At 35.9% G+C, this 22,773-nt stretch overlaps 1 protein-coding gene across 1 annotated transcript in view; it reads right to left on the bottom strand.

The window, feature by feature from the left end:
• Positions 1-22,773, bottom strand: part of STK3 (serine/threonine kinase 3) — a 143,096-nt gene that overhangs the window by 36,013 nt on the left and 84,310 nt on the right. Inside the window, exon 10 of the mRNA XM_062570483.1 lies at positions 17,555-17,730. Within this exon, the coding sequence (XP_062426467.1) occupies positions 17,555-17,730 (176 nt within the window). The remainder of the gene's footprint in view (positions 1-17,554; positions 17,731-22,773) is intronic.

Here is a 22,773-nt window from a genome sequence, read left to right as displayed (position 1 = left end):
AAATAAGTCTTACTGGGAAAAGCAAAGAGCTTTATTATATTTAAAGACTAGGACTGGTCTTCACTTTCCATTTCACACAGCAAGCGTTTGCCCCAAATGGAATATAGATAGAACTTAAATTGTATAAATCTCAAAAGAACTTCACAACATCAAACCCTGTTTTAGAGAAAGCACTCTAATCTACGTGTAACTGATGCCTCACAGCAATTGTATAAGGTAATGCTAAGAAGTAGAGCCAGTTAACTCTCCCTTCTCTTCTGGACAAGCCTAATTCCCAAGATGTGGAAGCTGTGCTGGCTCATAAACAACTCTCCAGACATTCAGAGGCTCTAAGTGTTTGGAGAAAGCAGGCAAGATGAAGGCAGTAAAAAGCAAACGGGTTGCTAAAGCACTTCTTCTGAGGCATTCTGCTCATCCAAGAGAACCTCTCAACATTCCTCTGGGATAAATCAAAATGAGTGAGATTTCAAACAAAAACTGGAGCAAACCTAATCCATAAGCCCAAACAAATTAAATTTCATTCAAAATGACATATATGAAACTATTCTTAATACTTTTATGGTTCTAGGCCTAAATTCTTTACAAATAGAGCATTTCCCAAGCATACTGTCTTTCCCTAATCAGAAGAAATCCGGGAATGATCATTCTATCCAAAAAATTATATAATTACAAATACAATGCAGAGCTTAAAGCCAGAGGGCTTAAGCAATTCTAGGCAAAAATATTGGAAGAAAAAAGGTAAATAAAATGAAAGTAAGTAAAAAATAACTCTCTAAAGAAAAATAATGCTATGGCTCCAAAAGGGACTAGAACAAAAAGGAAAATAAATTCAAACAGAGAAAAAGAAGACCAAAGGAAACACATTCCAAAGAGTAATTAATAAACAAGAAGTAACCTAGCTGACAGGAACAGAAGACCAGTGTTATTCAGCCCAATATGTATTCCACACTCACAAAGTGTTTGAAACATGCACATCCACATGTGAATGTGCCTGTGGGAATACCACTAGAATTTCTAAATAGGCCATAGTCGTATGGCCAGAGGGCATCTATGAAACATTCCAAAGCACCTTTTCCAAACCTTCTTAGGGCTATACCCCTTACACATCACCATTTATTCAGAATTGAACTTAAGAGTATGCTCTAGTCTTTAACACAATGTGCAATTTTTACACTACATTTTCCCACTCCAAAGATACAGAGGCATACAGAAGTGCACACATGCACAAGGAATGTTTGTGTGTTTGCATACATGCACAGTTAAATTTCTGCATAATTGAGATTCCAGCACAATTCTGTTTAATAAAATTATTTCAAACTGTTACGTTCATATTGCTAGATGACTAAATTATTATGGGAACAGAGGATGGTGAGTAGTTTAAAAGTACTTCAAATATTCTGAATATCTAATATGTTCACAAGCATTCCTTGTTCTTTTGGGGATTATTCCCATCTGGATTAAACATGGCTCAGATGACCTGCTTTGTGTGAAAAGCAATCTGATGCAAAATTCAAATGGGAGTTCAAATCTACTGATCGCACCAGTTTTCTGGCACTTCAGATGGCCAAGAGTAGGTGCAAGATTTTCAGGTATAAAAGGCCTTCTTCAATTTCCTTCTGTTGGAATCTGTGACTCTACTCTGCAGCTAAAAGCATATTCTTGAGGAACCTCATGCAAGTACTCAAAGGGTCACCATCGCCCTCTAGAAGTTGGCCCATCTTTCAGTGAGCTACTTTGGCACATGGATGTTTCATCAGTATGATCTTAACAGGGATGTAAAACCACCAGGCACATCATCTATTCCTGCTTGATAATAATCACAAATATCCCTAACATCACTGGGGAAAGTTCACTTAACACTACTTCCTACGCTACATCTTCTACAAATGCCACTATATTCCTATGCACTGTCCTCTTTGCTGATGGAATCCAGAACATCTGTCATTGCAGGACATTGCAGGATCTGACACTACAGGAGCTTCAAATAGGCATCTAAAAAGGACCATCGTTCTCAGGCATAACTGGAAGCTACATGCATTACTGTGATGCAACCATGCATTCAGTCTGCTAGATAAAAGAGGTTGTTTCATGGATGCCTCCTGGACATATGACTATGGCTTATTTAGAAACTCTAACATTATAGTGTTGGTCTTATGAGAATTCTTCTCCCAGGCACAAACTCTTCAGCAAAACAGAAGTCACATGTCTGATGCTACATATTCCTTGTAGGTTTGAGTCATGAGCCCTCATCTAGATTGTAATGGTCCCCATTGGTCACTTCTAACTAGTTTCTGGATTTCTGCCGTGTTAACTGTGGAGTACTTGTTCAGATAACACATTGCAAGACAGCATGCAGACCAACAAAACACCCACAAGCTCCAGATACTTTAAATTATTTACTCATGTTGTCTAAGCCTTAATTGGATACTCCTTAAAAACATTTTCAGAGTTTCAAAGCCTGATTATAGAAGTATAATGATAACTAAATTTGAGTGAGACACCCTTTGCTTCAATTTCAGACATCTACATTGATTTTAGACATAACTTCAAACACATGAAGTTTCCAGAAGTACCAAAGAGTTAGGGGGAAAAAAGCTACATACAAAGGGTATGGATTTATGTTACCATTCCCCCCCCCCCACCAAACATAACAAGACTTTTCTCCCTAAATATTCTTAAAAGGAAAAAGAGAATTTCTTCCTATATTGCCCTACTCATACATAACGGAGCACTCCTGAAGAGATATAGCAACAGACAACTAAACAGTAAGTTCTCTTGAGGAAATCTCTGCTTAAACAAAAAACACCCCAGACTCAATCTGCATGGCTCACAACTTTATCCAAGAAACATTACATTTTATTTTTAAAAACTATGTGAAAATACATAGCGAAGGATAAAAAGTACATTCCTTGAATATATATAGCAAAAGAAAAACATAGTTTCCTTATTTTAGTTTTTTACAACAGCAAACATAAAGGTTGCACAAGTTATCATCAGTAGAGTGTGAGGATTTTCATATACCAGAAGAGATTGCCCAGAAGTTGTGGAGACTCTGAACTTATTCAGAATTCAACTGCAAGCTAGTAACAACCTCTGTATTTCTCTTTTAATAAACATAACACCTTTTTATGAAATTTTATGGTCAGAAGAGATCATTAAGATAATCTAGACATGCCAATAAAACTCAGTTAGTAATTTCATTATTAAGCATGAAATTATGAATGATTTGAGACATCGTATAACATTTCAAAAAGTTATCTAATCTTAGTATTTGCAATACCTTCTCAGTTTCCTTCAGGAGACATTAAATACTGCGCTAGTTTTAAGCGCCTGGGGTTTATGAATGCAACAACTGCTTAGTTGTGTGAAATTCTATTCAGCTTTTACTAGGATAAAAACTATTTTTAATTGCCATATCCTTTCTAGCACTTACACTTCATAAGAACATACTGAAAGCAGGTTAGAAACAAACAAAAAAAATTAAGATCGATTACACTTCTTTTGGAGGCATCAGTAAATGACACTTGATCTCTCAAGTCCTAACCACTTATTGAGCCCCTACCTCATCTCGCAGTATGCATCTTTACACCTTCACAAGGCAATTCTGTTACACACACATTATTACAGGAAGGGGCCGCATTGGGCTGACTGAGCACCAGTCATTGTGGCGGCAAAAGTCATTTGTGTCTTGTCCGGAGAAATACCTCTGCTGGACCAGCTCACACAAATCCTCCTCCTAAGAGAAAGATTATGTTGATTTTCCTTGTTCCTTCCCTTCCTGGTCCCTTCCATCCAGGCTCCCAATGAGTAGTCAGTCTATTCTTCCTTTTCATTTGTTTTCTCTACCAGTCAACATATTTATTCTAACTACTCAAGACACTGATCTGGGTGCTGTTCTCAGCCTTCAAACCTCACTGACAATGTGACACTGACATTGTGCAGTCGAGGACTATTATATGCTGGTATGGAATAAACTTCATTTTCTTTCACTTCTTTCTTTTGTAAATGGATATCAAATTACACGCATACAACTCTTCAAAGGGCCATTAAATCAAACACTGGAAACATATTAGGGAAGACAATGCTTACAAATGCCTTATGCAACTTTGATTTTGTCCTTTTCCAGTTATATTTATATTATATATATTTATATATTTTTATTCATATGTATTTCCAATTATATTTATATTACATATTAACTTTATTACAGAGTCTCCAATTATATGACTATTGGTTATGACTCAGCTAAAGACTGCATACATACAGGGTCAGACAATCATAAATACAGCAGTCTCTAACTTTTGAGCATTTGATTTCAGCACATAAGCACAGTTTTTAACACTTTTTAGTGCTTGAGATTACATTAGTTGAAAATCATGTACACTACTCACATTATTATTTTTCCCAGAGAGCCAATAAACAAAATTGCAGACTAATATTCTCCTTCCTATTTCAGCCTATCAATCTCTTTGTTAGAGGTTAGAACACAGAGGATGATTTTCAATCTTTGGCTCAACCTGGGAAGTCTGAAATAATGCTAGGAGACTTGAAAAAAGCAACCGGAGCATCCTTTCCTCTCTCAGCTCCCATTCAGTAAGGCAGAGGTATTACTATGACGAAGGTGTGTCGGCAGCCTCTTCACCGCCCTTGGGTATGCAAGCTGCAGTTATGACTGGGACTCCTGAAATTTTTGCTTGGTAAGACATTACTTTCCCCTTTCAGACACAGATCACATTACAGTAGCTCTTCTCATTCCATAAAAATACTACCGCAGTAAATCGAGTATTAGAAGACAGCTAACCAAACATTTTCGTTCACATACTGTATTCCACTTGCTAAGTGACAGCTTTCACAGCAGGCATCATGCACTCTAGACGCCAGGTGAAGCTCACTGTACTGATTTTCAATTTAAAGCTGTGAAATTGGCCATCTGCAAAGTCTTCTCTTCCCCATATGTTGCAACGGCAACTGCCAGCTGCAGAGACATTTCAGATAATAATTAACTGATCAAAAATCTCAGGGTATTTTTCAATGAAGGCATCTCAGCTCTGGAATTACTTTCTCCCTAACCCATGGTCAAACAGCTTATGTTTGCTGTCTCCCATAACAGGGGATGTGGAACATCATCATCGCGGTCTTTGATGAGATGAGAGTTTGAAGACTGTAGGACACAGCAACCACTGCTCTTCAGAGGTGTTTTGGTTTGGGGGAGGGGGGCAAAAAGAGAAAGAAAAACAATAGAAAAATGAGTTGAAATCCAGCTAGATTAGCAAACTGCTTACCTAGAATTACGGCAAGTACATTAGAAAGCTATGTTACCTCAACCCTTGGTTAGCGTAGGTATCTTCAAAGAAGATGGGGGCAGGGAACGTGGGTTGGTGTTGGAAGTGCTACACCCCCTCCGCACACCCAACTGCCAAATTGCTGAAACTTCGCAGTGCTCTGTCCTCCGCGAGCTGCTGCTGCCATAGCAACAGCTCTTTAAAACATGGAAAACAGGTCAAGTAGTTTCAAACCACTGTTTCCAGTGTTGCTATTTTCCCCCGCAGTTTTGACTTAGCCAGCCTTTAAGGTGATCAGTGGGCTGCTGCCATAGTGTCATCAGTCAGTAGCGAGGGGAAAACAAGGCTCCAGAGTCTCGTAGGCTTCGGAGGTGCTTAAGTATGGCTGGGTTCAGCCCCCTCCACCTACCACTGCCCTTCCCCAAATCCCTCAGCAACCCTCTGCAGAGCCACCACCTCCTTCAGTCTCCCTCTATCTCTGCAAATTTAACACCCTTTTGCAAACACTTGTTGTTCTATAGAAGGGCACTGCACAATTTGGGGGTTAAAACTACTGAGCATGAGTTGCCCACAACCTCCTCGCTTCAAGGCTTTGCCTTGCTGTAGCACTCAGGACTTGCAAGGTGCTGTCCAAGCACTCGACGTAGGAGAAACCAGTGGCTGTAAGCCAGGCCTCTGCGAAGCCCATCACAAGGAAGTTAACCTGCGCTACAATCAACAAATAAAACAGGAGAGTGCACACAAATAAAACGGTACTAGGACAGAGTGCTAGTCCTCATCGCTGTCGAGGTCACCTGCGGGCCTCTGCAGAGGGGTTCAAGGGTCAATGAGCAACGAGCCACAAACCAGAACACAAGCATAATGGACTAGAGTTGTTTTTTTTTTTTCATTTTTAATTAATGTCTTCATTTTAATTCAGCCTGTCTAAATGAAGGTTTGCACACATAAAATTTCCTTCTCTGTCTTGATCTACAGTGACATTTTATTAGTTAATTGAAACACTTTAAGAAAACAGAAATAGCAAAAAGTTTACAAAACCAAAATAAAAAAGTTCATTCCAGCAAAAATGTATACATATACCTCACAGAAGCATCATGGAACTAAAATGTGTTTCTATAATGAAGACCACTACTCAGGATATTATTTCTCATTCATTATTCATTCATTATTTCTCTTATCTTTAGATGATCCTTTATCTCTGAAGAGTAAATGCGATGCTCATGCATTGATGGCATCTAACCAATAGGTATAATTAATGCCAAGTATTGCAATCTTTAAGTAGCAATTAATTTTAACTAAAATAAATAGTCACTCTAGGCAAGAAATAATCCAACTGCAATCATTGTGGGGATAAGAGTCCTATGCCCTATTCTTAATGTTAAGTTGTGCACTTCATATACACCAAAGCTACAGCATTTACTGTCTGATTAAAAAAAAAAAAAACTTCTTCAGATTTTTGTAACAGCTCAGGTCTGATTTTAAACCTATACTAAAATAAAATTCTGCGCACTAAGGCTTTTGACATGGCTGTGCTTTGTCCCAAAATATTTTTATGAAAATTTGTTCAGTACAAATCCAGTCCAGTTCAGAGGCTACATCTAAATTCCGTGTGTCCCCCGCCCCTGAAAAGGTGCTTATTTTGGCTGTTACTCTTCATCAATTTTCCTTCCTAGACTGGAGAAGAAAATTGTTTGCATCAGAAGCACATAAAGAATTGCCTTCAAAAACTGGAAGCACCTCCTCCAGCTTTGCAGGAGGAGTGCTGCTCCTGGAGCCCTTGGCAAGGTAGTCTCCTCTTCCATTCACATACTCTCCAGGTAATGCTCTATAGCAAAATGGGCAATCTTCAAAGGACACAACAAAAGGAAAGAGTTACAGTCATTTTGGAACAGCTCACTTTCTCTTAGAGAACTTCTTGGGGCGAGGAGGAAGTCTCTTCTGTATTTTTTTTTTTTTTTTGGCCAAACATTTGTTCCTCCAGTCTTGGTTGAAAGAAGAACATTATTTTTATATATATATATATATATATATATATATATATAAATTAATGTATATATTAATACAGATAATTAATATATAAATTATATATATATAAATATATATATATATGTATAAGCCAACAAAATATATTGGGCTGTAGTGACACCATGAGGGAAAAAAAAAAATCAAATGTTTTTTTAAAAACAGTCTATCTAATTCAACAATCACAACACCATGTTCATACACTTCAAGCAGTAAAGTTTGCACAATTTACCAAGTTCCTGCTTCTCTGCTGAAAAGACAGCCTGACCTTGTCCATGACCCTAGTGTGCTGCATTGCAAAGGAAGATAGGTTAAATTCTTCAAAGCTGGTTAAGCTGACTTGTTTTACTTCTCACTACGGCAGACTGAAAGCATGAACACTGACAGGGTTCTCATCTCAGCTGAGCATCAAGCAGCCTTTTGAAAAAACTGCAACAACACTGTTATACCTTTAGAGCTTTCCTACACAGCAATTTGCCCTGGTATCTCCATTTAAGTTAAAAATTTTTATCAGTACAACTTCTATCCAAAAAAACATTACCATATCAGTAAGTACACTGCTAAAATCTTTAAATGCCTATTAATTAAACCTTAATTCTTCAGGTACTGCTTTTCGAGAAACAGTACATTTCATGTATTTTAAAGAGTGTTACAGGCATTCATGCCCTAGACTAAGTAATACAGAGAGAAACTTTCTAAACTTTGAAATTTCAAACCCTAAACTTAAATGTAGGAGTCTCAGGTTCACATTTAGACACAAATGACCATGGCTTGTTTTTCTAATAAGCTGAGCATCTAAAGTCAACATTGCTCTCAGTGAGATTTTTGCCACTGACTTTAGCAAGAAGTATGGGATTAACCTTCATATGCACTGTTTGTCAGTAGCTACAGCTACAGATTTACATATTGGGATTGCATGGCTTTATTTTTATATTGTTACCCATACAACACTGTAAAATCAGTATCAAAACTTGCTAAATTCACTCCCTTGTCTTCCACCCATTAGATAGCTCAGTTGGTTAGAGCGTGGTGCTGCTAATGCCAAGGTTGCGGGTTCAACCCCCGTATGGGCTACGCTGAGGGTTCAACTAGATGATCTCCAGAGGGCCCTTCCAACCTTACCATGCTATGATTATTTCTATGATTATTTCCGAGATGAACTTCACAGAACAAAGCTTTTCATCTTTTTAAGCAGAGGTGCTGTCCACCAAGTACACTTTTATGAAAACCCAAATAATAACAATAAATGCAAAAAATTAAGCCCCGAAAGAATTAGCTTGAAGCCTTACACAGTACCAAACCTCTATTAAAAGAGCCAGTGTAATGGAATGACATTTAGAACATTTTAAGTTTACACAGTTCACACAATACTAGAAAACAAACAAATAATATGTACCCTTATAGAAAAAGACCTTATTTTCAAGTTCCTTAGGAGCTGCCTTTTTTCTCCCTGAGTTATGACAATTTTAAGAAAAAACACGCATGTAAAATGCTATGTATTCTGAGCAATTTCTGTTTTTTGTTATGTGTGCGCGCTAAGTCCAGTCTAATCAGGTATCTGGAGACATTAATTCCAAATAACGAAGAACACTGACAAGTATTAACATCCTTCTACTATTTGAAGTAAGTGCCTTAATACCTAAGTCTTCATTCAAATTCTAGAAATTATTCACAAACAAAAAACTACATAGACAATTTAAATTCCTCATAAACTTCAACAGTATTAAATATCAGCTATTTAATTCCTAATATTTTGTTTGTGAGATACTGTTAGCATCTATGTCTTCACACACAGTATGTATTGGCTGCAGATCAAAACACAAGGCATAGAAATTTAATACAAGAGCTTTTGAATATTGAGAATTAGCCACATGGAAAACCAAACTAATTCAATTCTTTTTTCAGTTAAATTCCAAATTGCTAGAATTCTATTTGACAAGTTCTCGTGCTGTTTGAGCCCAATAAAAAACAAAACCCTCTAACATTAAAGTAACCATATAATGAGGAAATCCTCTTTAAAACCAAGAAGTTATAAGAATTAAAACATTCTTGCAGAATTCCACTTGCCCACTCTCCTTAGGTAAGTTTTACTTTTGCTTCCTTTCATCATCATTAATCATCATGGTGAAGTGTAGGAAAGCAGATTTTGTTCCTCGGTGGTAAATTTGCATGATAATTTCACAGAGGTGACTTCAATGGGCTTCCTGCTGAAACTGGCATCCCCAGGGAAAACAGGCTCCTCCGAGGGTCAGCATTCAGTCTGGGGATCAGACGGTGCACCCAAAGTGCGGCACACTTTCCTGACATTAACGGTGATTCATGTAACGTGGAAATAATTTCGATTAAATATCCCTTCTTTTAAGGGAAAACAGAATACAGAGACCTGACAGTGAATCGTTTGGATGGACAAAAAAAGTATCATCTAAAACTCATCCAGCCAAAACTGTTCCCTCCCTCCCAAGTATTTCAAAGCTCCTTCCAGGCTATAAACATTACTTTGCGATTGCAAAGTGATCTCAGAGAAGCGTATTAATGCAGACAACTGGTCACCGTGGTAACAAGATGTTACTTTAAACCAGCAATGCTGCCTCAGCTCATCAGCTTCACTTCTTTCATTTGTTCTCTTCAAACTACGCATAAATTGCAGGCATATTGTATAACTAAATATATACACGTGAGCCCCACTTCACTCCAGCGGAGTTAAAAAAAAAAAAAAGAAAAAAAAAAAAAGAAAAAGAGTTCTTAGATGATGCAGACATTTAAATTCCCTGGAGTGCAGTACTTTTGTTTTTCACTTCATACAAAAAAATTGAAAATTGGCTGAAAAGTAAGTTTTAAAGTGTCTTCTCATTAGAAACTATTTTGTAACTAAAATGTAAATATACCATCTTTTCCTATTGAAAATATTTGACACGATACAGTAAGATGACGGCAGGTATGCTTTAAACTTTCAAGAAAGAAAACACCATTAAGTTGAATTGATTGAACCTTGGTCAAAATTTTTCAGAGACAGATTAATGTTTGGGAATAATAGCTAATAGCTAATAACTAATAATAGTTAATTATGAAAATTGTCAAGGTTATCCAAAGCATAGATCCTCCAAAATACTGAGGCTCCTAATAGACAAGTTTGGTACGTCACTATTTTTGAAAGTTTGGTCTTGTAAGAAAGAACATGTTCTCAAAATCTTTCATCGTATTTACGATTTGAGAAGTAAAGTATCATTCAAGTCAACAACTAACACAGCAATAGCTTACAGAGTCATAGGAAACAGGGCAACCAGAGGAAGCAGGGCTGTCAGCAACTTTTAAAGGTCACCTAGAACATTTCTCTGCTCCAAGGTAGGATTAACTCCACCAAAACTATTCCTGACAGATGTTTATCTAACCAGGTTTTTACCACTCAAAATAATGGCACCTCCACAACCCTCTGAGGCAACCTTCTGCAGCGCTTTGCTATCATATTAAAAGTTTTTCCTGCTATCTAGTTTAAAATATATTGCTACAACTTTAGCCTGTTAGTGGCCTTATCCTCAGAGGATATGCAAGAGAGATAACCAAAAATCTCTTATTCTATTATTCACATACAAGAAAGCAAAAAAGCTTTTTGGCCTAGTTGGGCATCTTTGGGGCTCTTTCAGGATACCAAATACACACAGTCTTTGTCAGAAGGCAAGATTCACCTTCCAGAATTGCAGAAATACAGCACTGGCACTCAGACATACAGCACTGGCACTCGGACATTAATGACTTAGCGATTAGTCTAATAGCTTTACAGTAATCTTATCCTACAGTCTAGGACAAACAGGAAGGATTGATTCAGTTTATAGTTTAAACAATTTAGAGTTATATGCAAGACCAAAATTACTGATCTTCTGATTACTGATTACTTGATTTTCAGTTATTTACTTCTATAAGAATTGGGGAAGGGATGTATTCAAAGAAAAAGGATCACATATTCTGTACCAGTTGGAGAATCACCCTGTTCAGATAGTTTAATCCCCCTATAAGAAAAATAATACTCCTTACACAGTCAGAAGGCATTAGTTAAGTCAGAATCAGTATCTGACTTGCAGAATTGAGGTGAGGGGACACAAAACCAAAAACACTTTAATAGGTTGGTCAGTTCTCTTTCCTTACAGGAAAACAGCAGTAACAGATTTTTAACTTACATGTCAGCCTGGCACAGCTTCCCCCACAGACTTCATGAACAACTATACAGTAAGGCTGAAAAACTACTGCTATAATTTGCAAGTCATCCACAGCAGACTCCCAGTACAGACAGGGCTCCCATCTAACCATCTGTCCTGTCCCCCCAAAACACCCCTTTTAAATAGCCACTCAGTGCTCAAGAGGCTCTTGGACTGACCCTCTGTTATAAGATACAAAAACCTCTGCTGCTGTGGTTCACACTGTCTTCACCAAATAAGCTAGATGAAGCAGAAAGCATGCAAATTTATTCTACAGCCTCTGCTCTGTTAGCTGTTTCTGAACTGAAATCAATAAAATTCTGCATGCAGATTAACTGTCGACATCAATACTACCTTGATCAGATGTAGGACGTGGTACATACTCTCCTGTTTATCTCACATGCACAGACCCAGACATAGTCCAAAAGTGAGTTTCGTATTTGCTCAATTACAAAAACACAATGCAGCTATTTCTTATATTTTAATGTTCTTCCTGTTGGCATCTGGAAACACTTCATGATATTTATGCAACTAATTAAAAACAAAGCAAAATGAATATAAGTTAATATTTTATTTAAAAAAGCACGAGACAGGACAGTATGAAACAGTTGAAAAAAAAAAAGAACTAACTACATGAAATACACTCCCATTAAAAAGATACATTCCCACTAGAAAGAAGACTATATTAAAAAAAAATGTATGCTGCTCAAATAAGATCAGAGTAAATCACCCAGTCAAGGTTTTGGACAAATAGAAGCATTTCCAATGAAGTTAACTCAGCCTAGTTTTGTTATTGAAGTTTTAATTAAATTATGTATGATCTTCACTCTTTTTTGGGTGTTTAACTCCCACCAAATAAACTGCTACATTATACATTTGTAAATATTAAAAAAAAAAAAAAAAAAAAAAAGTATTTCCTATCTGCAACACTGTTATGTCACAATGATACAATGATTATATTCTAATACATTTGTTCTAGTTGAAATCCAGTGAACTATTCTGTGTAGAGTAACAGATGGCTTTTCAATTTTTTGTTACTATTCCAGAATCTAAGTAATCCAAAATGCATCTACTTCAACATGATACTGTAGTTGCTGCGAAACATGATCTACATGTTCACTGTTTAATATTTAACAATCTGGATGCCATTCCTGTTTGGAAATAATTCTACTAAAGACAGAAATCATTACCCAGCATTGCTATAATAAATGGATTTGCCTTTTTACATTTTTCTATTGACATCTTGCAACAAAAAACAAATTATTTTCCATTTAAAGTGAAGTGCAAGTGAGGTTTAGCAACTCATTCTGAGTAATGTCATCTCACAGGTTATCATCAATTACATATCATTTAACTGTAACTCACATAAATCCTTTAACATTGTGTCCCATGCTAATACATACTACTAAATGGAAGGAGATTTTACAGAGCAATATTATACCTTAATGAAATGTAAAATGCCATGGTAAAAAGTTAAAGAGCAGGATAATTAACAAGACATGCACACAGTGTATTAGTCTAATAAGCTAGGCTTTATCTTTTTTTCCTCCCACGATCAGAGTTTCATGCACTTCTTGCTCAGTAAAAGGTTTTTTTTCTAGAAATTATTTTCTATATTGCTCATATACGAATCTAATAAAAGCTACATATACCTACAACACCTTAAACTGTGAAAGACAAAGATAAATTTGAACAAGCTGCTTCAATGACACCTTGCAGTTTTATTGCTCGTTCAATATATTTCTCTGCAGTGTGTACGTGTCTAACAGAAAACATTGCTCATGGAAAGAAAAGAGCTATTATAAAGGGAACACAGTCTCGTATGAATACATAGTATCTATAAAATAACTCTTCTTAAAAGGACTGGTCACTTCAACAGTCAAAACAAACACCACGCCATTGGCTTTAATTTGGCAGGCTGCTCAAGCCACTGACCTGCGAGCCCTCAGGCAGAAGGACTTAAGTCAGCCCATTAAATGGTTAAGCCTCATTATGAAAAACCTACGTTGCATATCAATGTTTATATGAATATCACATTCATACACTGCATAGCGTTACCACATCTTTACTTAATCGAAGACAGCATACCACTTTTCCTCAGGATGAGTAATACCTTGTCAATCAGTTCTACTGGCACTGAGGTCTACTGTGAAATAAAGCACCACTTAACCTCAAGTAAAACCAACAGAATTAAAGTTTAAAATGCTGCTTTCATTTTGCCATTAGCTTCGTGCCCTTTAAAAATAGTAAAAGTATGCAAATGAATTGCTCATAGTCAGAAGTAACCATTGAAAAAGAAAACCCACAGTGACCCTGAAGTGTAAAATATATATTCAAAATCTAATACAAAAGATAAAGTTTGAGCAACCTCTAGTTTACTGTTGGTAAGATTTATATCCAGTCACAGCTTCAGTGATGTATTTTTAAAAATGATGAAGTGAATAAAGTGGTTGTAAGTACTTCGACACTAATACATTTCTCTGCGATTTACTGATACAGAAGACTCATATTTCTAGTTTTCAGAATCTACCATGAGATTTAGAAATAGATAGCAAAATAACTGAAAAAGATCAGACTTTTTTTTTTAAAAAAAATATGCACATTCCTAGAAAACACAAAGCTCAAAAATGTTTGTTTTCACTACTTTTCTATTTGCTTTTTTAAAGCTCCTGTTCATGGAATAAGAGCATTTAGTCCTGAAGCATACACAATAGTGTAAATACAGAATAAGGCAATGTTGAAGGTGAGGACGCAGTTTCAGAATTAAGTCTAATTAAAAGTTATTTATAATATTCCTGATTGAATATAGAGCAAAATTTAAAAGGTCTGCAATCAGAACTATCAATTCATGGAACTTTACACCAACAGTGAGCATTGATTGATCAAGAAACTGAGTGGCAGCAGCAGCAACACTCAAGAGGAAGGGGATGGATCTCAAATTCCCACATGTTATTTAGTGACAAAGTAATAAGATCAGCTTTTTGACTTTGAAATCAGATGGACTTCAAAAGTGAAAGAGCAAAAATGTCTATTTTCAAAGGAAAAATCATTGCTAAAATGACTTTTCTTATACTTCTGATTAGTAACCAAAGCATTTTATTTTCTTCAAAAGTCTTATTTTATTTGGCAACTGGTTTTAAACTATACACAACAGGGCAGAAAATTATACCCACGAATAAAAACTTTCAAACTAGACTTTGTGGTAAGTTTGTTGTGCATTATTTTATACATTCATTTATCCAACTCTGGATAAAAGTTTCATATATCATTTCATGTATCATTTATTTACAGTATCTAAAAAGGTTAGGAAGTACGTAAAACTGATTGCATTACATGTGCATTTAAACAAATTAAGTAACGGTGTCTTGTTTTACCCAGTCAAGTAGTAAAATATATGGGGAACACAATACTGTCACCCCAACATAAAGCAAATACACACTCTGGCCTAAACAATTAGCTCTTAATTCTGCAGGTCTCATTTTATACATTGAAATTAAGTAAACTGATCATTTGTTGGGATTTACGAGGATTTCTTCTTCTTCCTATTCCCTTCTCCCTTCTGATCGGTTTGACTGGCATTTTCACTTTTCTGTTTTACACTGTAAGAGATGCATGCACTGATAAAGTTGTTATAATTCTTTCCACTTGATACACTTCAATACCTCTGCTCAGTATGGCATGGTGATTCTGTCCTGGCTCCCAAGTAAAGCGCTTGCTAGCTGCCAGCGCTGGCACGCTCTGTTTGGCTTACAAGGGCATATGGTTAAGTAACCTTTCTGAGAATTAAGGTACCATTTGCCAAAGGAGTTTGATGACCTTCAACTTAAAGAATATACTTTCTTTACTACATGATAGAGTGCTATTAGAGCATTAAATTAGATTCTCATCGTTCATGCTTTAGGTTTATTAACTCCTTCTTCCTAAAACAAAACGATGATTGTCGGTATTTACTGTTAGGATCCTTTTCTAGATGCTATTAAGACTAATTCCACTCAGAATAGAATTATTTAGTACAATATGTTTTCATTATTTATCACTTTCATGAATCATTTAAAGACTTCATATCAGCCACTGAAAACATTCACACTGATCTTATAAAAAATAGACAATATATTATGCATGCCACCCTTTGTCCCTTCATCATTTATCCCTTCAGAAAGTCTCTTGCAGACCACTTACTAATTCTGTCACTCACTTGTTACAAAACATTTTATTTAAAACATTCATGACTACCTAAAAAAAATAAATAGAAGCGTTTATAAAATATATTAACAAACGGTAATTGTCTACGGTTCAAACTTAAAACCACCATCTTGCGAGATATCAGCTTGTAGCAGATGTTTCAGAAAAAGCATTTTATTGAACCAGTCTGAAGCAGCACATCCATTACTTACGATTCTTCCCAATCTCTTTCTTAGATTAGTTTTTCTGTGGAAGTATTTGGCTTTTGCTATCCTTAAAATAAAATCCCAAAGAAACCTACCTTCATTGCCCATAAAAATAGCTGATCATTTTTTTGAACTTTATTCCATTAGAATCATTTTGCAGCAACAAGTCTTGTAACACTATTTTTACAAAGTCAAGCACAAACACACCAAATAGCTTATGAAGAGTTTCTCTTGACACACATTCTAAATCCACTAACAAGGCTCACCTACAACAGAGCATAAGCGTTTTTTGAAGAATCAGACTTCCTCAGGGTTTGATCCTAGGACAAATTATTTCAGGAAAGCAACTTCACACATACAGGCAATCCCAGCAAGATCCACAGGATTATTTGTGTCAAAGTTATTCATGGGTAAGTACTTACAGAATTGTGATTCTAATATTTACAGAAAGTATCATTTTTGCTTGTATTTCTTAGTAAGTGATACGAAAGAATGAATTTTAAATTGTTCTGCGAGCAATTTTGTTGCCACTATAATAATCCCAAATATTCCCAAATTCCAAATAATTCCAACCGATAATTCAATCATTTTTTTCATCAGTCTATTACGAGGATGCTGGCTATTGCATTCTAAAGTCCAAAAAAGATCAGCTTAATCAAAACTCTATTCTCCGGCAGCAACAGCTTGTACTACGCCGTTTAGCTGGCTACACTCCAGTAGCTTAAATTTAAGAGTCAGCTTTATTTAGAAATGCAGTAAGTGAAAACTGGAAAAAAAATCCCACACCTACAGCTGTCACCTAAAATTAAACACAATGTTTTTCTCCAAATCTCAAGTGTACTTTCAGAAGGTGTCATGTGATCATATTTAGCTACTGCACTGCACTGAAGAACACGTGAAAGATGCAACAGATAAAGTTTTTCCATTCAAAAAAGTTTAAAAATTAACAAAGCAGAAAATCAAACATAATTCTCTATAAGTCTTCAAATAAAGTGGTTATTTATTACACTTCATTAAGAACATCTTAAAATTACTATATGCATATAAATAGCTTAAGAACATTCTCTTTTTGCCTCTATTATTATTTGCAATGTAGGCGAAAAGAAAGAAACTACATATACTATGCAGGACAAAAGAAACAGCCTGAAATAGATTGACCAGCCCTAGGTATAATAATTCCATGTAGAACGATGTGCACTATTGGAACAGTATCAGCAAACTGGCTCATGAAAAACAGTAAGTGATCTTAATCTCTGAAGTAGAGTGAGTAAATGTCTCTATCCAGTTTAAAATGAGTATTATCTCAATGAGATACTCCCCTAATGAAACAGTATTTCAGTTCTGTAACTGAAATAATTTTAAAACCTTTAATAGAACTAGATCAAATTCTGAAGTCATAAAACATAAATTATAAATAACCAAGAATACTTTATACTTAAAAAATATAGTAACAAAGAAGTATATTTTTAGTGTCACATATTCACCTATGAGGTCTTGTGTTAAGCAAATATACTTACTATGCAGCCATTACCTTAAAACGAAAAAAAAATGGACAATATTCTTGAATGACTAGTTATTTTATTTCTATTAACAGACTTATAGAAAAGGATTAACTATTTTCGCCTTATACAAAATAAACCACATGCAAGAAAATCATTAAGAGTGTACTTACGAAATCAAAGTCTCCATCTTGAGGGACTTTCCAGTTATCGGGGAAAACATTTTTGGATATGTGGTAAGATTCGTGCATGTTCTGATTACAGTTTTCCGGGCTTTTATTCTTGGAATCTTGTTTATCAAAGTAGTCCATGAAAGACGGTCTTTGTACTTGTGGTGAAGTAGCATTTCCTTAGTTGAAAGGAAAAAAGAAAAAAGTTAAAACTCTTTACAAATGAAAGAATTACTGTGCTATAAAATAAATTCCATTTATCAGTTCAATAAACTCCATTTGTTAATTCATTGCCCTAATTTTCTTGGATTTTACAGAAACTGTTTGTCCCCAGATGATCTCTGGCATAAAAGCTCATAGTTCAAGAACGATTTTTTTGTAGCAAAATACAATGTGGGGAAATGTTCAAGACATTTCAGAGTTGCATACACAAATAACATTAGAAGTTACTTCATGTAATATCTATTTGTTGTTATAGAAATTGAAAAGCACAAGCTGCTAATCATCCCTTTGGGTGCTGAATGTCCTTAAAACTTTAAGGCCTGGTCCACAGGCATCAGTATGAAAGCAACCAAGCTGCATCACTTTCAAAGGTATGATTTAAAAATTATCTAGAAAAAAAAATACATATATATACTTGCAGAAAAACTCCACAAATTGTGGAGCAAGATGCTGCTTAATCAAACTCATGGCCAAATGAAGATTCTCAGCATATTATAGGATCACACTCTACATATGGCTGCAAAGTGCCCTACCTCTATGGAGCAGAAACCCTGTGGGATTTTTTTTGTCATCATCATCACAGCTGCAAGAGCTTTATGAAACACAGACCAGGACCATAGTGTGAACTCCCGTTCTATTATCCTTTTCAAGAAATTATTATTTTTTTTTAAAAAAAAAAAAAAGACCTAAATAACTGGAATTTGTCACATTTCCAAGTGAATTATCTATTTAATAAAGCAGTAAAACCTAAAAAATACTTTAGTACTTCTATGCAACTGTTATCTCAGAGATTATTTCTGCACAGCATTACGACTCATGAAACATGTACTTGCTCACAGTGTAAAACATTTTTCATAGACATATGAAATATATTTCTACCAGTAAAATATGGAACATGATGAGAAACATGAATAACCAAGTACAGTTCTACCTGTAGTTTTATTATAACATTACAAAAGAATTAAGAAATTTTGAGCTATTTGTTTTTAAAAAGAAAAAAGAGAAGACACTGGAAATACTTTCTGAGCTTGTGTTTAACACATGATCACTAGGACTTGCTGATCTTTACATCTGACTTGACATTTCTTTTTACTAATTCAGTGACATTTTTCTTTCATCTCTTATTTCATCATCTTTTCTTATGGTGTCTCATTCCAGCAGTCTTTCTAGAATTTTAATTCATTCCAATTTTGCTGCATAATTAATAGTGGCCTATTTTCATTCATTAATCCTAATTTCTGCACTGCCACCTTTTTTAACATGTTGATTTATTTATTCTTTTCTTTCTTTCTTTCTCTATATCATTCTGGTTTAATAAGATTTCTTTGGAGATTTTTTAAAATATATTCTTCCACTGTGCAGGGGTGACAAACAGCCAGAGAAGTAAGCACTAGAAGAGTGAAAACTGAAGAATACATACTTGAGCAAAGCATAAAGCATAATTTAAGAAGTATCCAAAAAAAAAAAAAAAAAAGTGGTAGCATGGAGAAAGGAAAATGAAAAACCAGGATACAATGCATTTTCTTAACAACATTTCTTTACTACTTGCTAGATTATGTAGTGATCACTTCCCAGAAAAGAATGAAACTGCTTGTTCCAGTAGGAAGGACACCCCACTGCTGGCTCTTCACTATCAATTATTTTCTTCCTGCTGAGATTTCTGTACTTACATTTCATCCTTGAGACAAACAGGAAGAAAAATAGTGTTTCCATTTGAAACACTGAAGTACCATAAAGCATCCTATTACAGCTAAGATGGTCTTGTTCCACTCACACAGGTACAAACACGCACACGTGCACACACACACACACACACACACTCAGAAATACCTGAAAAATGAGAGGACTTGACGTGTTAGGAGGGTTTATTTTTCCAAAGTAAAATAAATTTAAATAAAGTCCTCATCCTGATGAATAATTAAATATAAAAAGAAATTCCTTCTGATCTCTAGCTAACTTAACATGAACAAATTTAGTTAATACTTAGTGGAAAACAAAGGCATAAGTTGACACCTACTAATTTAAAAGCACGTAACATAAGATTCCCACTGCCCCTCTGAAGGTTCCTACCTCTTTTTCATTGACTTTACAGAGGACTCTGGTTCCTTACACCACAATAAACTAAATGTCAATTTGGACTTTTTTGCATGACAGATCCTGGAAGATCATTTTGGTCTGAAAACTCTTTCTTTACAATCTTACTTTACAATAGAATAACAGCATCTTGTGGATTGTCTTTCAAGAACAAAGAAAGTTAAAAGTATAATATGCAAAGACTCTTTTAAGGATAACCAAGTCATTCAAACACATCCATTAAGTTACTTTCTATTTGTTCTACACGATTTATATGCCACAATTTTTCGTGACAGTTAAACATAATCAGTTTCCCATACTCTCTTCTGCCTTTTTTGAAATTGGGTGCAATATTCACCTTTCAAAGTCAGTTTGACTTAAACACAAAACTGCTCATTCAGGGTTCATTCAGTTTAGAGAATAGATACCCAGGAGGCAAAAAGGAATCTATAAATACAGTATTTATTAAACTTTTGAGAACTTTACTATAGAAGTAAATAAAAGTAGAACTTAGTTTTGTTTTTATAATATAACTTACCTAATTATCAGAAATAACTGCAACTGGCATTTAGTTGGAAAATTTGGATATTTTTTCAACGAAACAATTTTCACAAAGTTTTGGAAGAGACTATTAACTCAAGTTTAAAGATTTTTTAAGGAAAAAGTTTATTATGCAAAATATTCCTTTGCTTCCTAAGAACGAGACTTGTAAAACAGGTTTAATAACTCTTGCGTTATTCTTCCTATCTTCAGGGAGAAAGAAAAAATAGTTAATGACACTACTGTTATAAACCCATTAGTCCTTTCCACTGAGTTGCACTTTATTTTTGCAAAACAGAAGAAAATCTATGTTAAGCATCCAGTTTTGCAACTGCTGTTGAACCAGAATTGCCAACGTGATTGCCCCTCCCATTTGTAAAAGATATTACTACTAGTGGCATAAATGAACAACTTCATTACCAAACATGGGAGAAGGCTTGAGGACTGTAATAGGACATCTATTATCTCATTCTATATGTGCAGCAGGAAAGCCCTAGTACACAGCACGTGGCATCAAGCAAACTCTCTTAACATGGACACAGTAAGCATGCTTAAACAAAACTACATTAATGAAATATCAATACCCAGGCTACAGCACCACTGAAATCAGTAAACAACTAAGATTCCTTGATGAGTTCGTAAGTAGTTCAGCTGGGAGACTGTTAGACTGAAGATCTGAAGGTCCTTGGTTCAATCCCAGGGTTCAGCAAGGTGTGTGTGTGGGGGGCTTGTTGCTGCAACCCTGTCTATAACATGCTCTAGGTGACCCTGCTTGAGCAGGGAGGTTGGACTAGATGATCTCCAGAGGTCCCTTCCAACCTTACCGATTCTATGAAATTCTTAATTATCCTACTCAAGCTACAACATCCTAACAGCCAGAGAGCATAGACAGTATTTGAGAAATGCTTTAAACAGGAGAGAGATCCAAAATCCAAAGAACTATCTGAGTTCGAGTGAACATGTGGGAAACCAACTAGGAGTAACTAACAAGGCTACAGGAAAACAGTCATGCCCCACTAACTACCTCATATTTTGTTTCATTACTACAGCAATGCACATGGGCATATGCTCACATCACATCACTTGACTGGATTTTCAGAAAATACTAAAATTCCACATTATAGAATGAGAGGCACATTAAAACACCCACAATAGAGGTAGTATTTGTTCATTCTTATGAGTTAGTTAAGCAAGAGAAACAACTCTAAAAGAAAGCTTTCCCAGTTCAGAAACATTGATCGACTCCTAATGAAGTCTCAATTGAAAAGACCAATCTGTGCAACTCTAACATTACAGTATGAATTCAGTGGCCACTATGTGATTAAGAGAACTATCAGGAACTTGTCCAAAACCAGGAAAGTGACACATGATTTTCAAATTCTAGGACAGCATTCTTGTATCTGTTAAAAAGGTACTGCAGTCATATATGAGTGATTCATTTTCATTTATTACCAATAAGAGTGGGAAAAAAAATGCTGTATGTGAACAAAACTGATATTAAAACCAGTAATATTAATGCAGTTACTAAAACCTAAGCAGGTCTTATTCCAGGTCTACTTCCAGAACAGGTAAATAAAATGCCCTGAGGAAACAGGTATCAATTTAAGAATCTGAACGTGAAAGTCTCACCTTTAAAGGAAATAAGTCACACTCCCAAATGTCCACTTCATTCAAGCAAAATCTGCTGTTTTCTCTGCCTTTCTTTCTTCTCATCTTAATATTAACTACCAAATTTTTCTCTGTTCCCATAAACACATCTGTACAGGAGGATACCACATGGAACCTTGCAGAAGTCTAGAGTGGCTTTGTACATGTGTCTGGCCTATGCCAAGTCTGCCAAAGGACCTAGGTCATAGTTCCACAGAATCACAGAATGGTTAAGATTGGAAGGGACCTCTTGAGATTATCTCAAGATAGTCCAACCGCCACTGCTCAAGCAGGACCACCACGTTGCCCAGGACTGCATACAGGCAGGTTTTGAGTATCTCCAAGGAAGGAGACTCCACAGACTCTCTGGGCAACCTGTTCCAGTGCTCAGTCACCCTCACAGTAAAGAAGTTTTTTCTCATGTTCAGGTGGAACTTCCTGTGTTTCAATTTGTGTCCACTGCCTCTCGACCTATTGCTAGGTACTTCTGAAAGGAGTCCAGCCCAATCATCTTTATACCCTCCCTTCAGATACTTATACACATTGATAAGATCCCCCCTTCAGTGTTCTCCAGGCTGAACAGATCCAGCTCTTGCAGCTTTTCCTTGTATGAGAAATGCTCCAGTCCCTTCACCATCTTAGTAGCCCTTTGTTGGGCTCACTCCAGTAGCTCCACATCTCCCTTATATTGGGGAACCTGGAACTGGACACAGTACTCCAGCTGTAGCCTCACCAGGGCT

This window comes from Rhea pennata, chromosome 2, assembly GCF_028389875.1.
Source record: "Rhea pennata isolate bPtePen1 chromosome 2, bPtePen1.pri, whole genome shotgun sequence".
NCBI lineage: Eukaryota > Metazoa > Chordata > Aves > Rheiformes > Rheidae > Rhea > Rhea pennata.
Note: the sequence above shows the minus strand (reverse complement) of the source record. Positions and strands in the feature narration are given on the sequence as shown.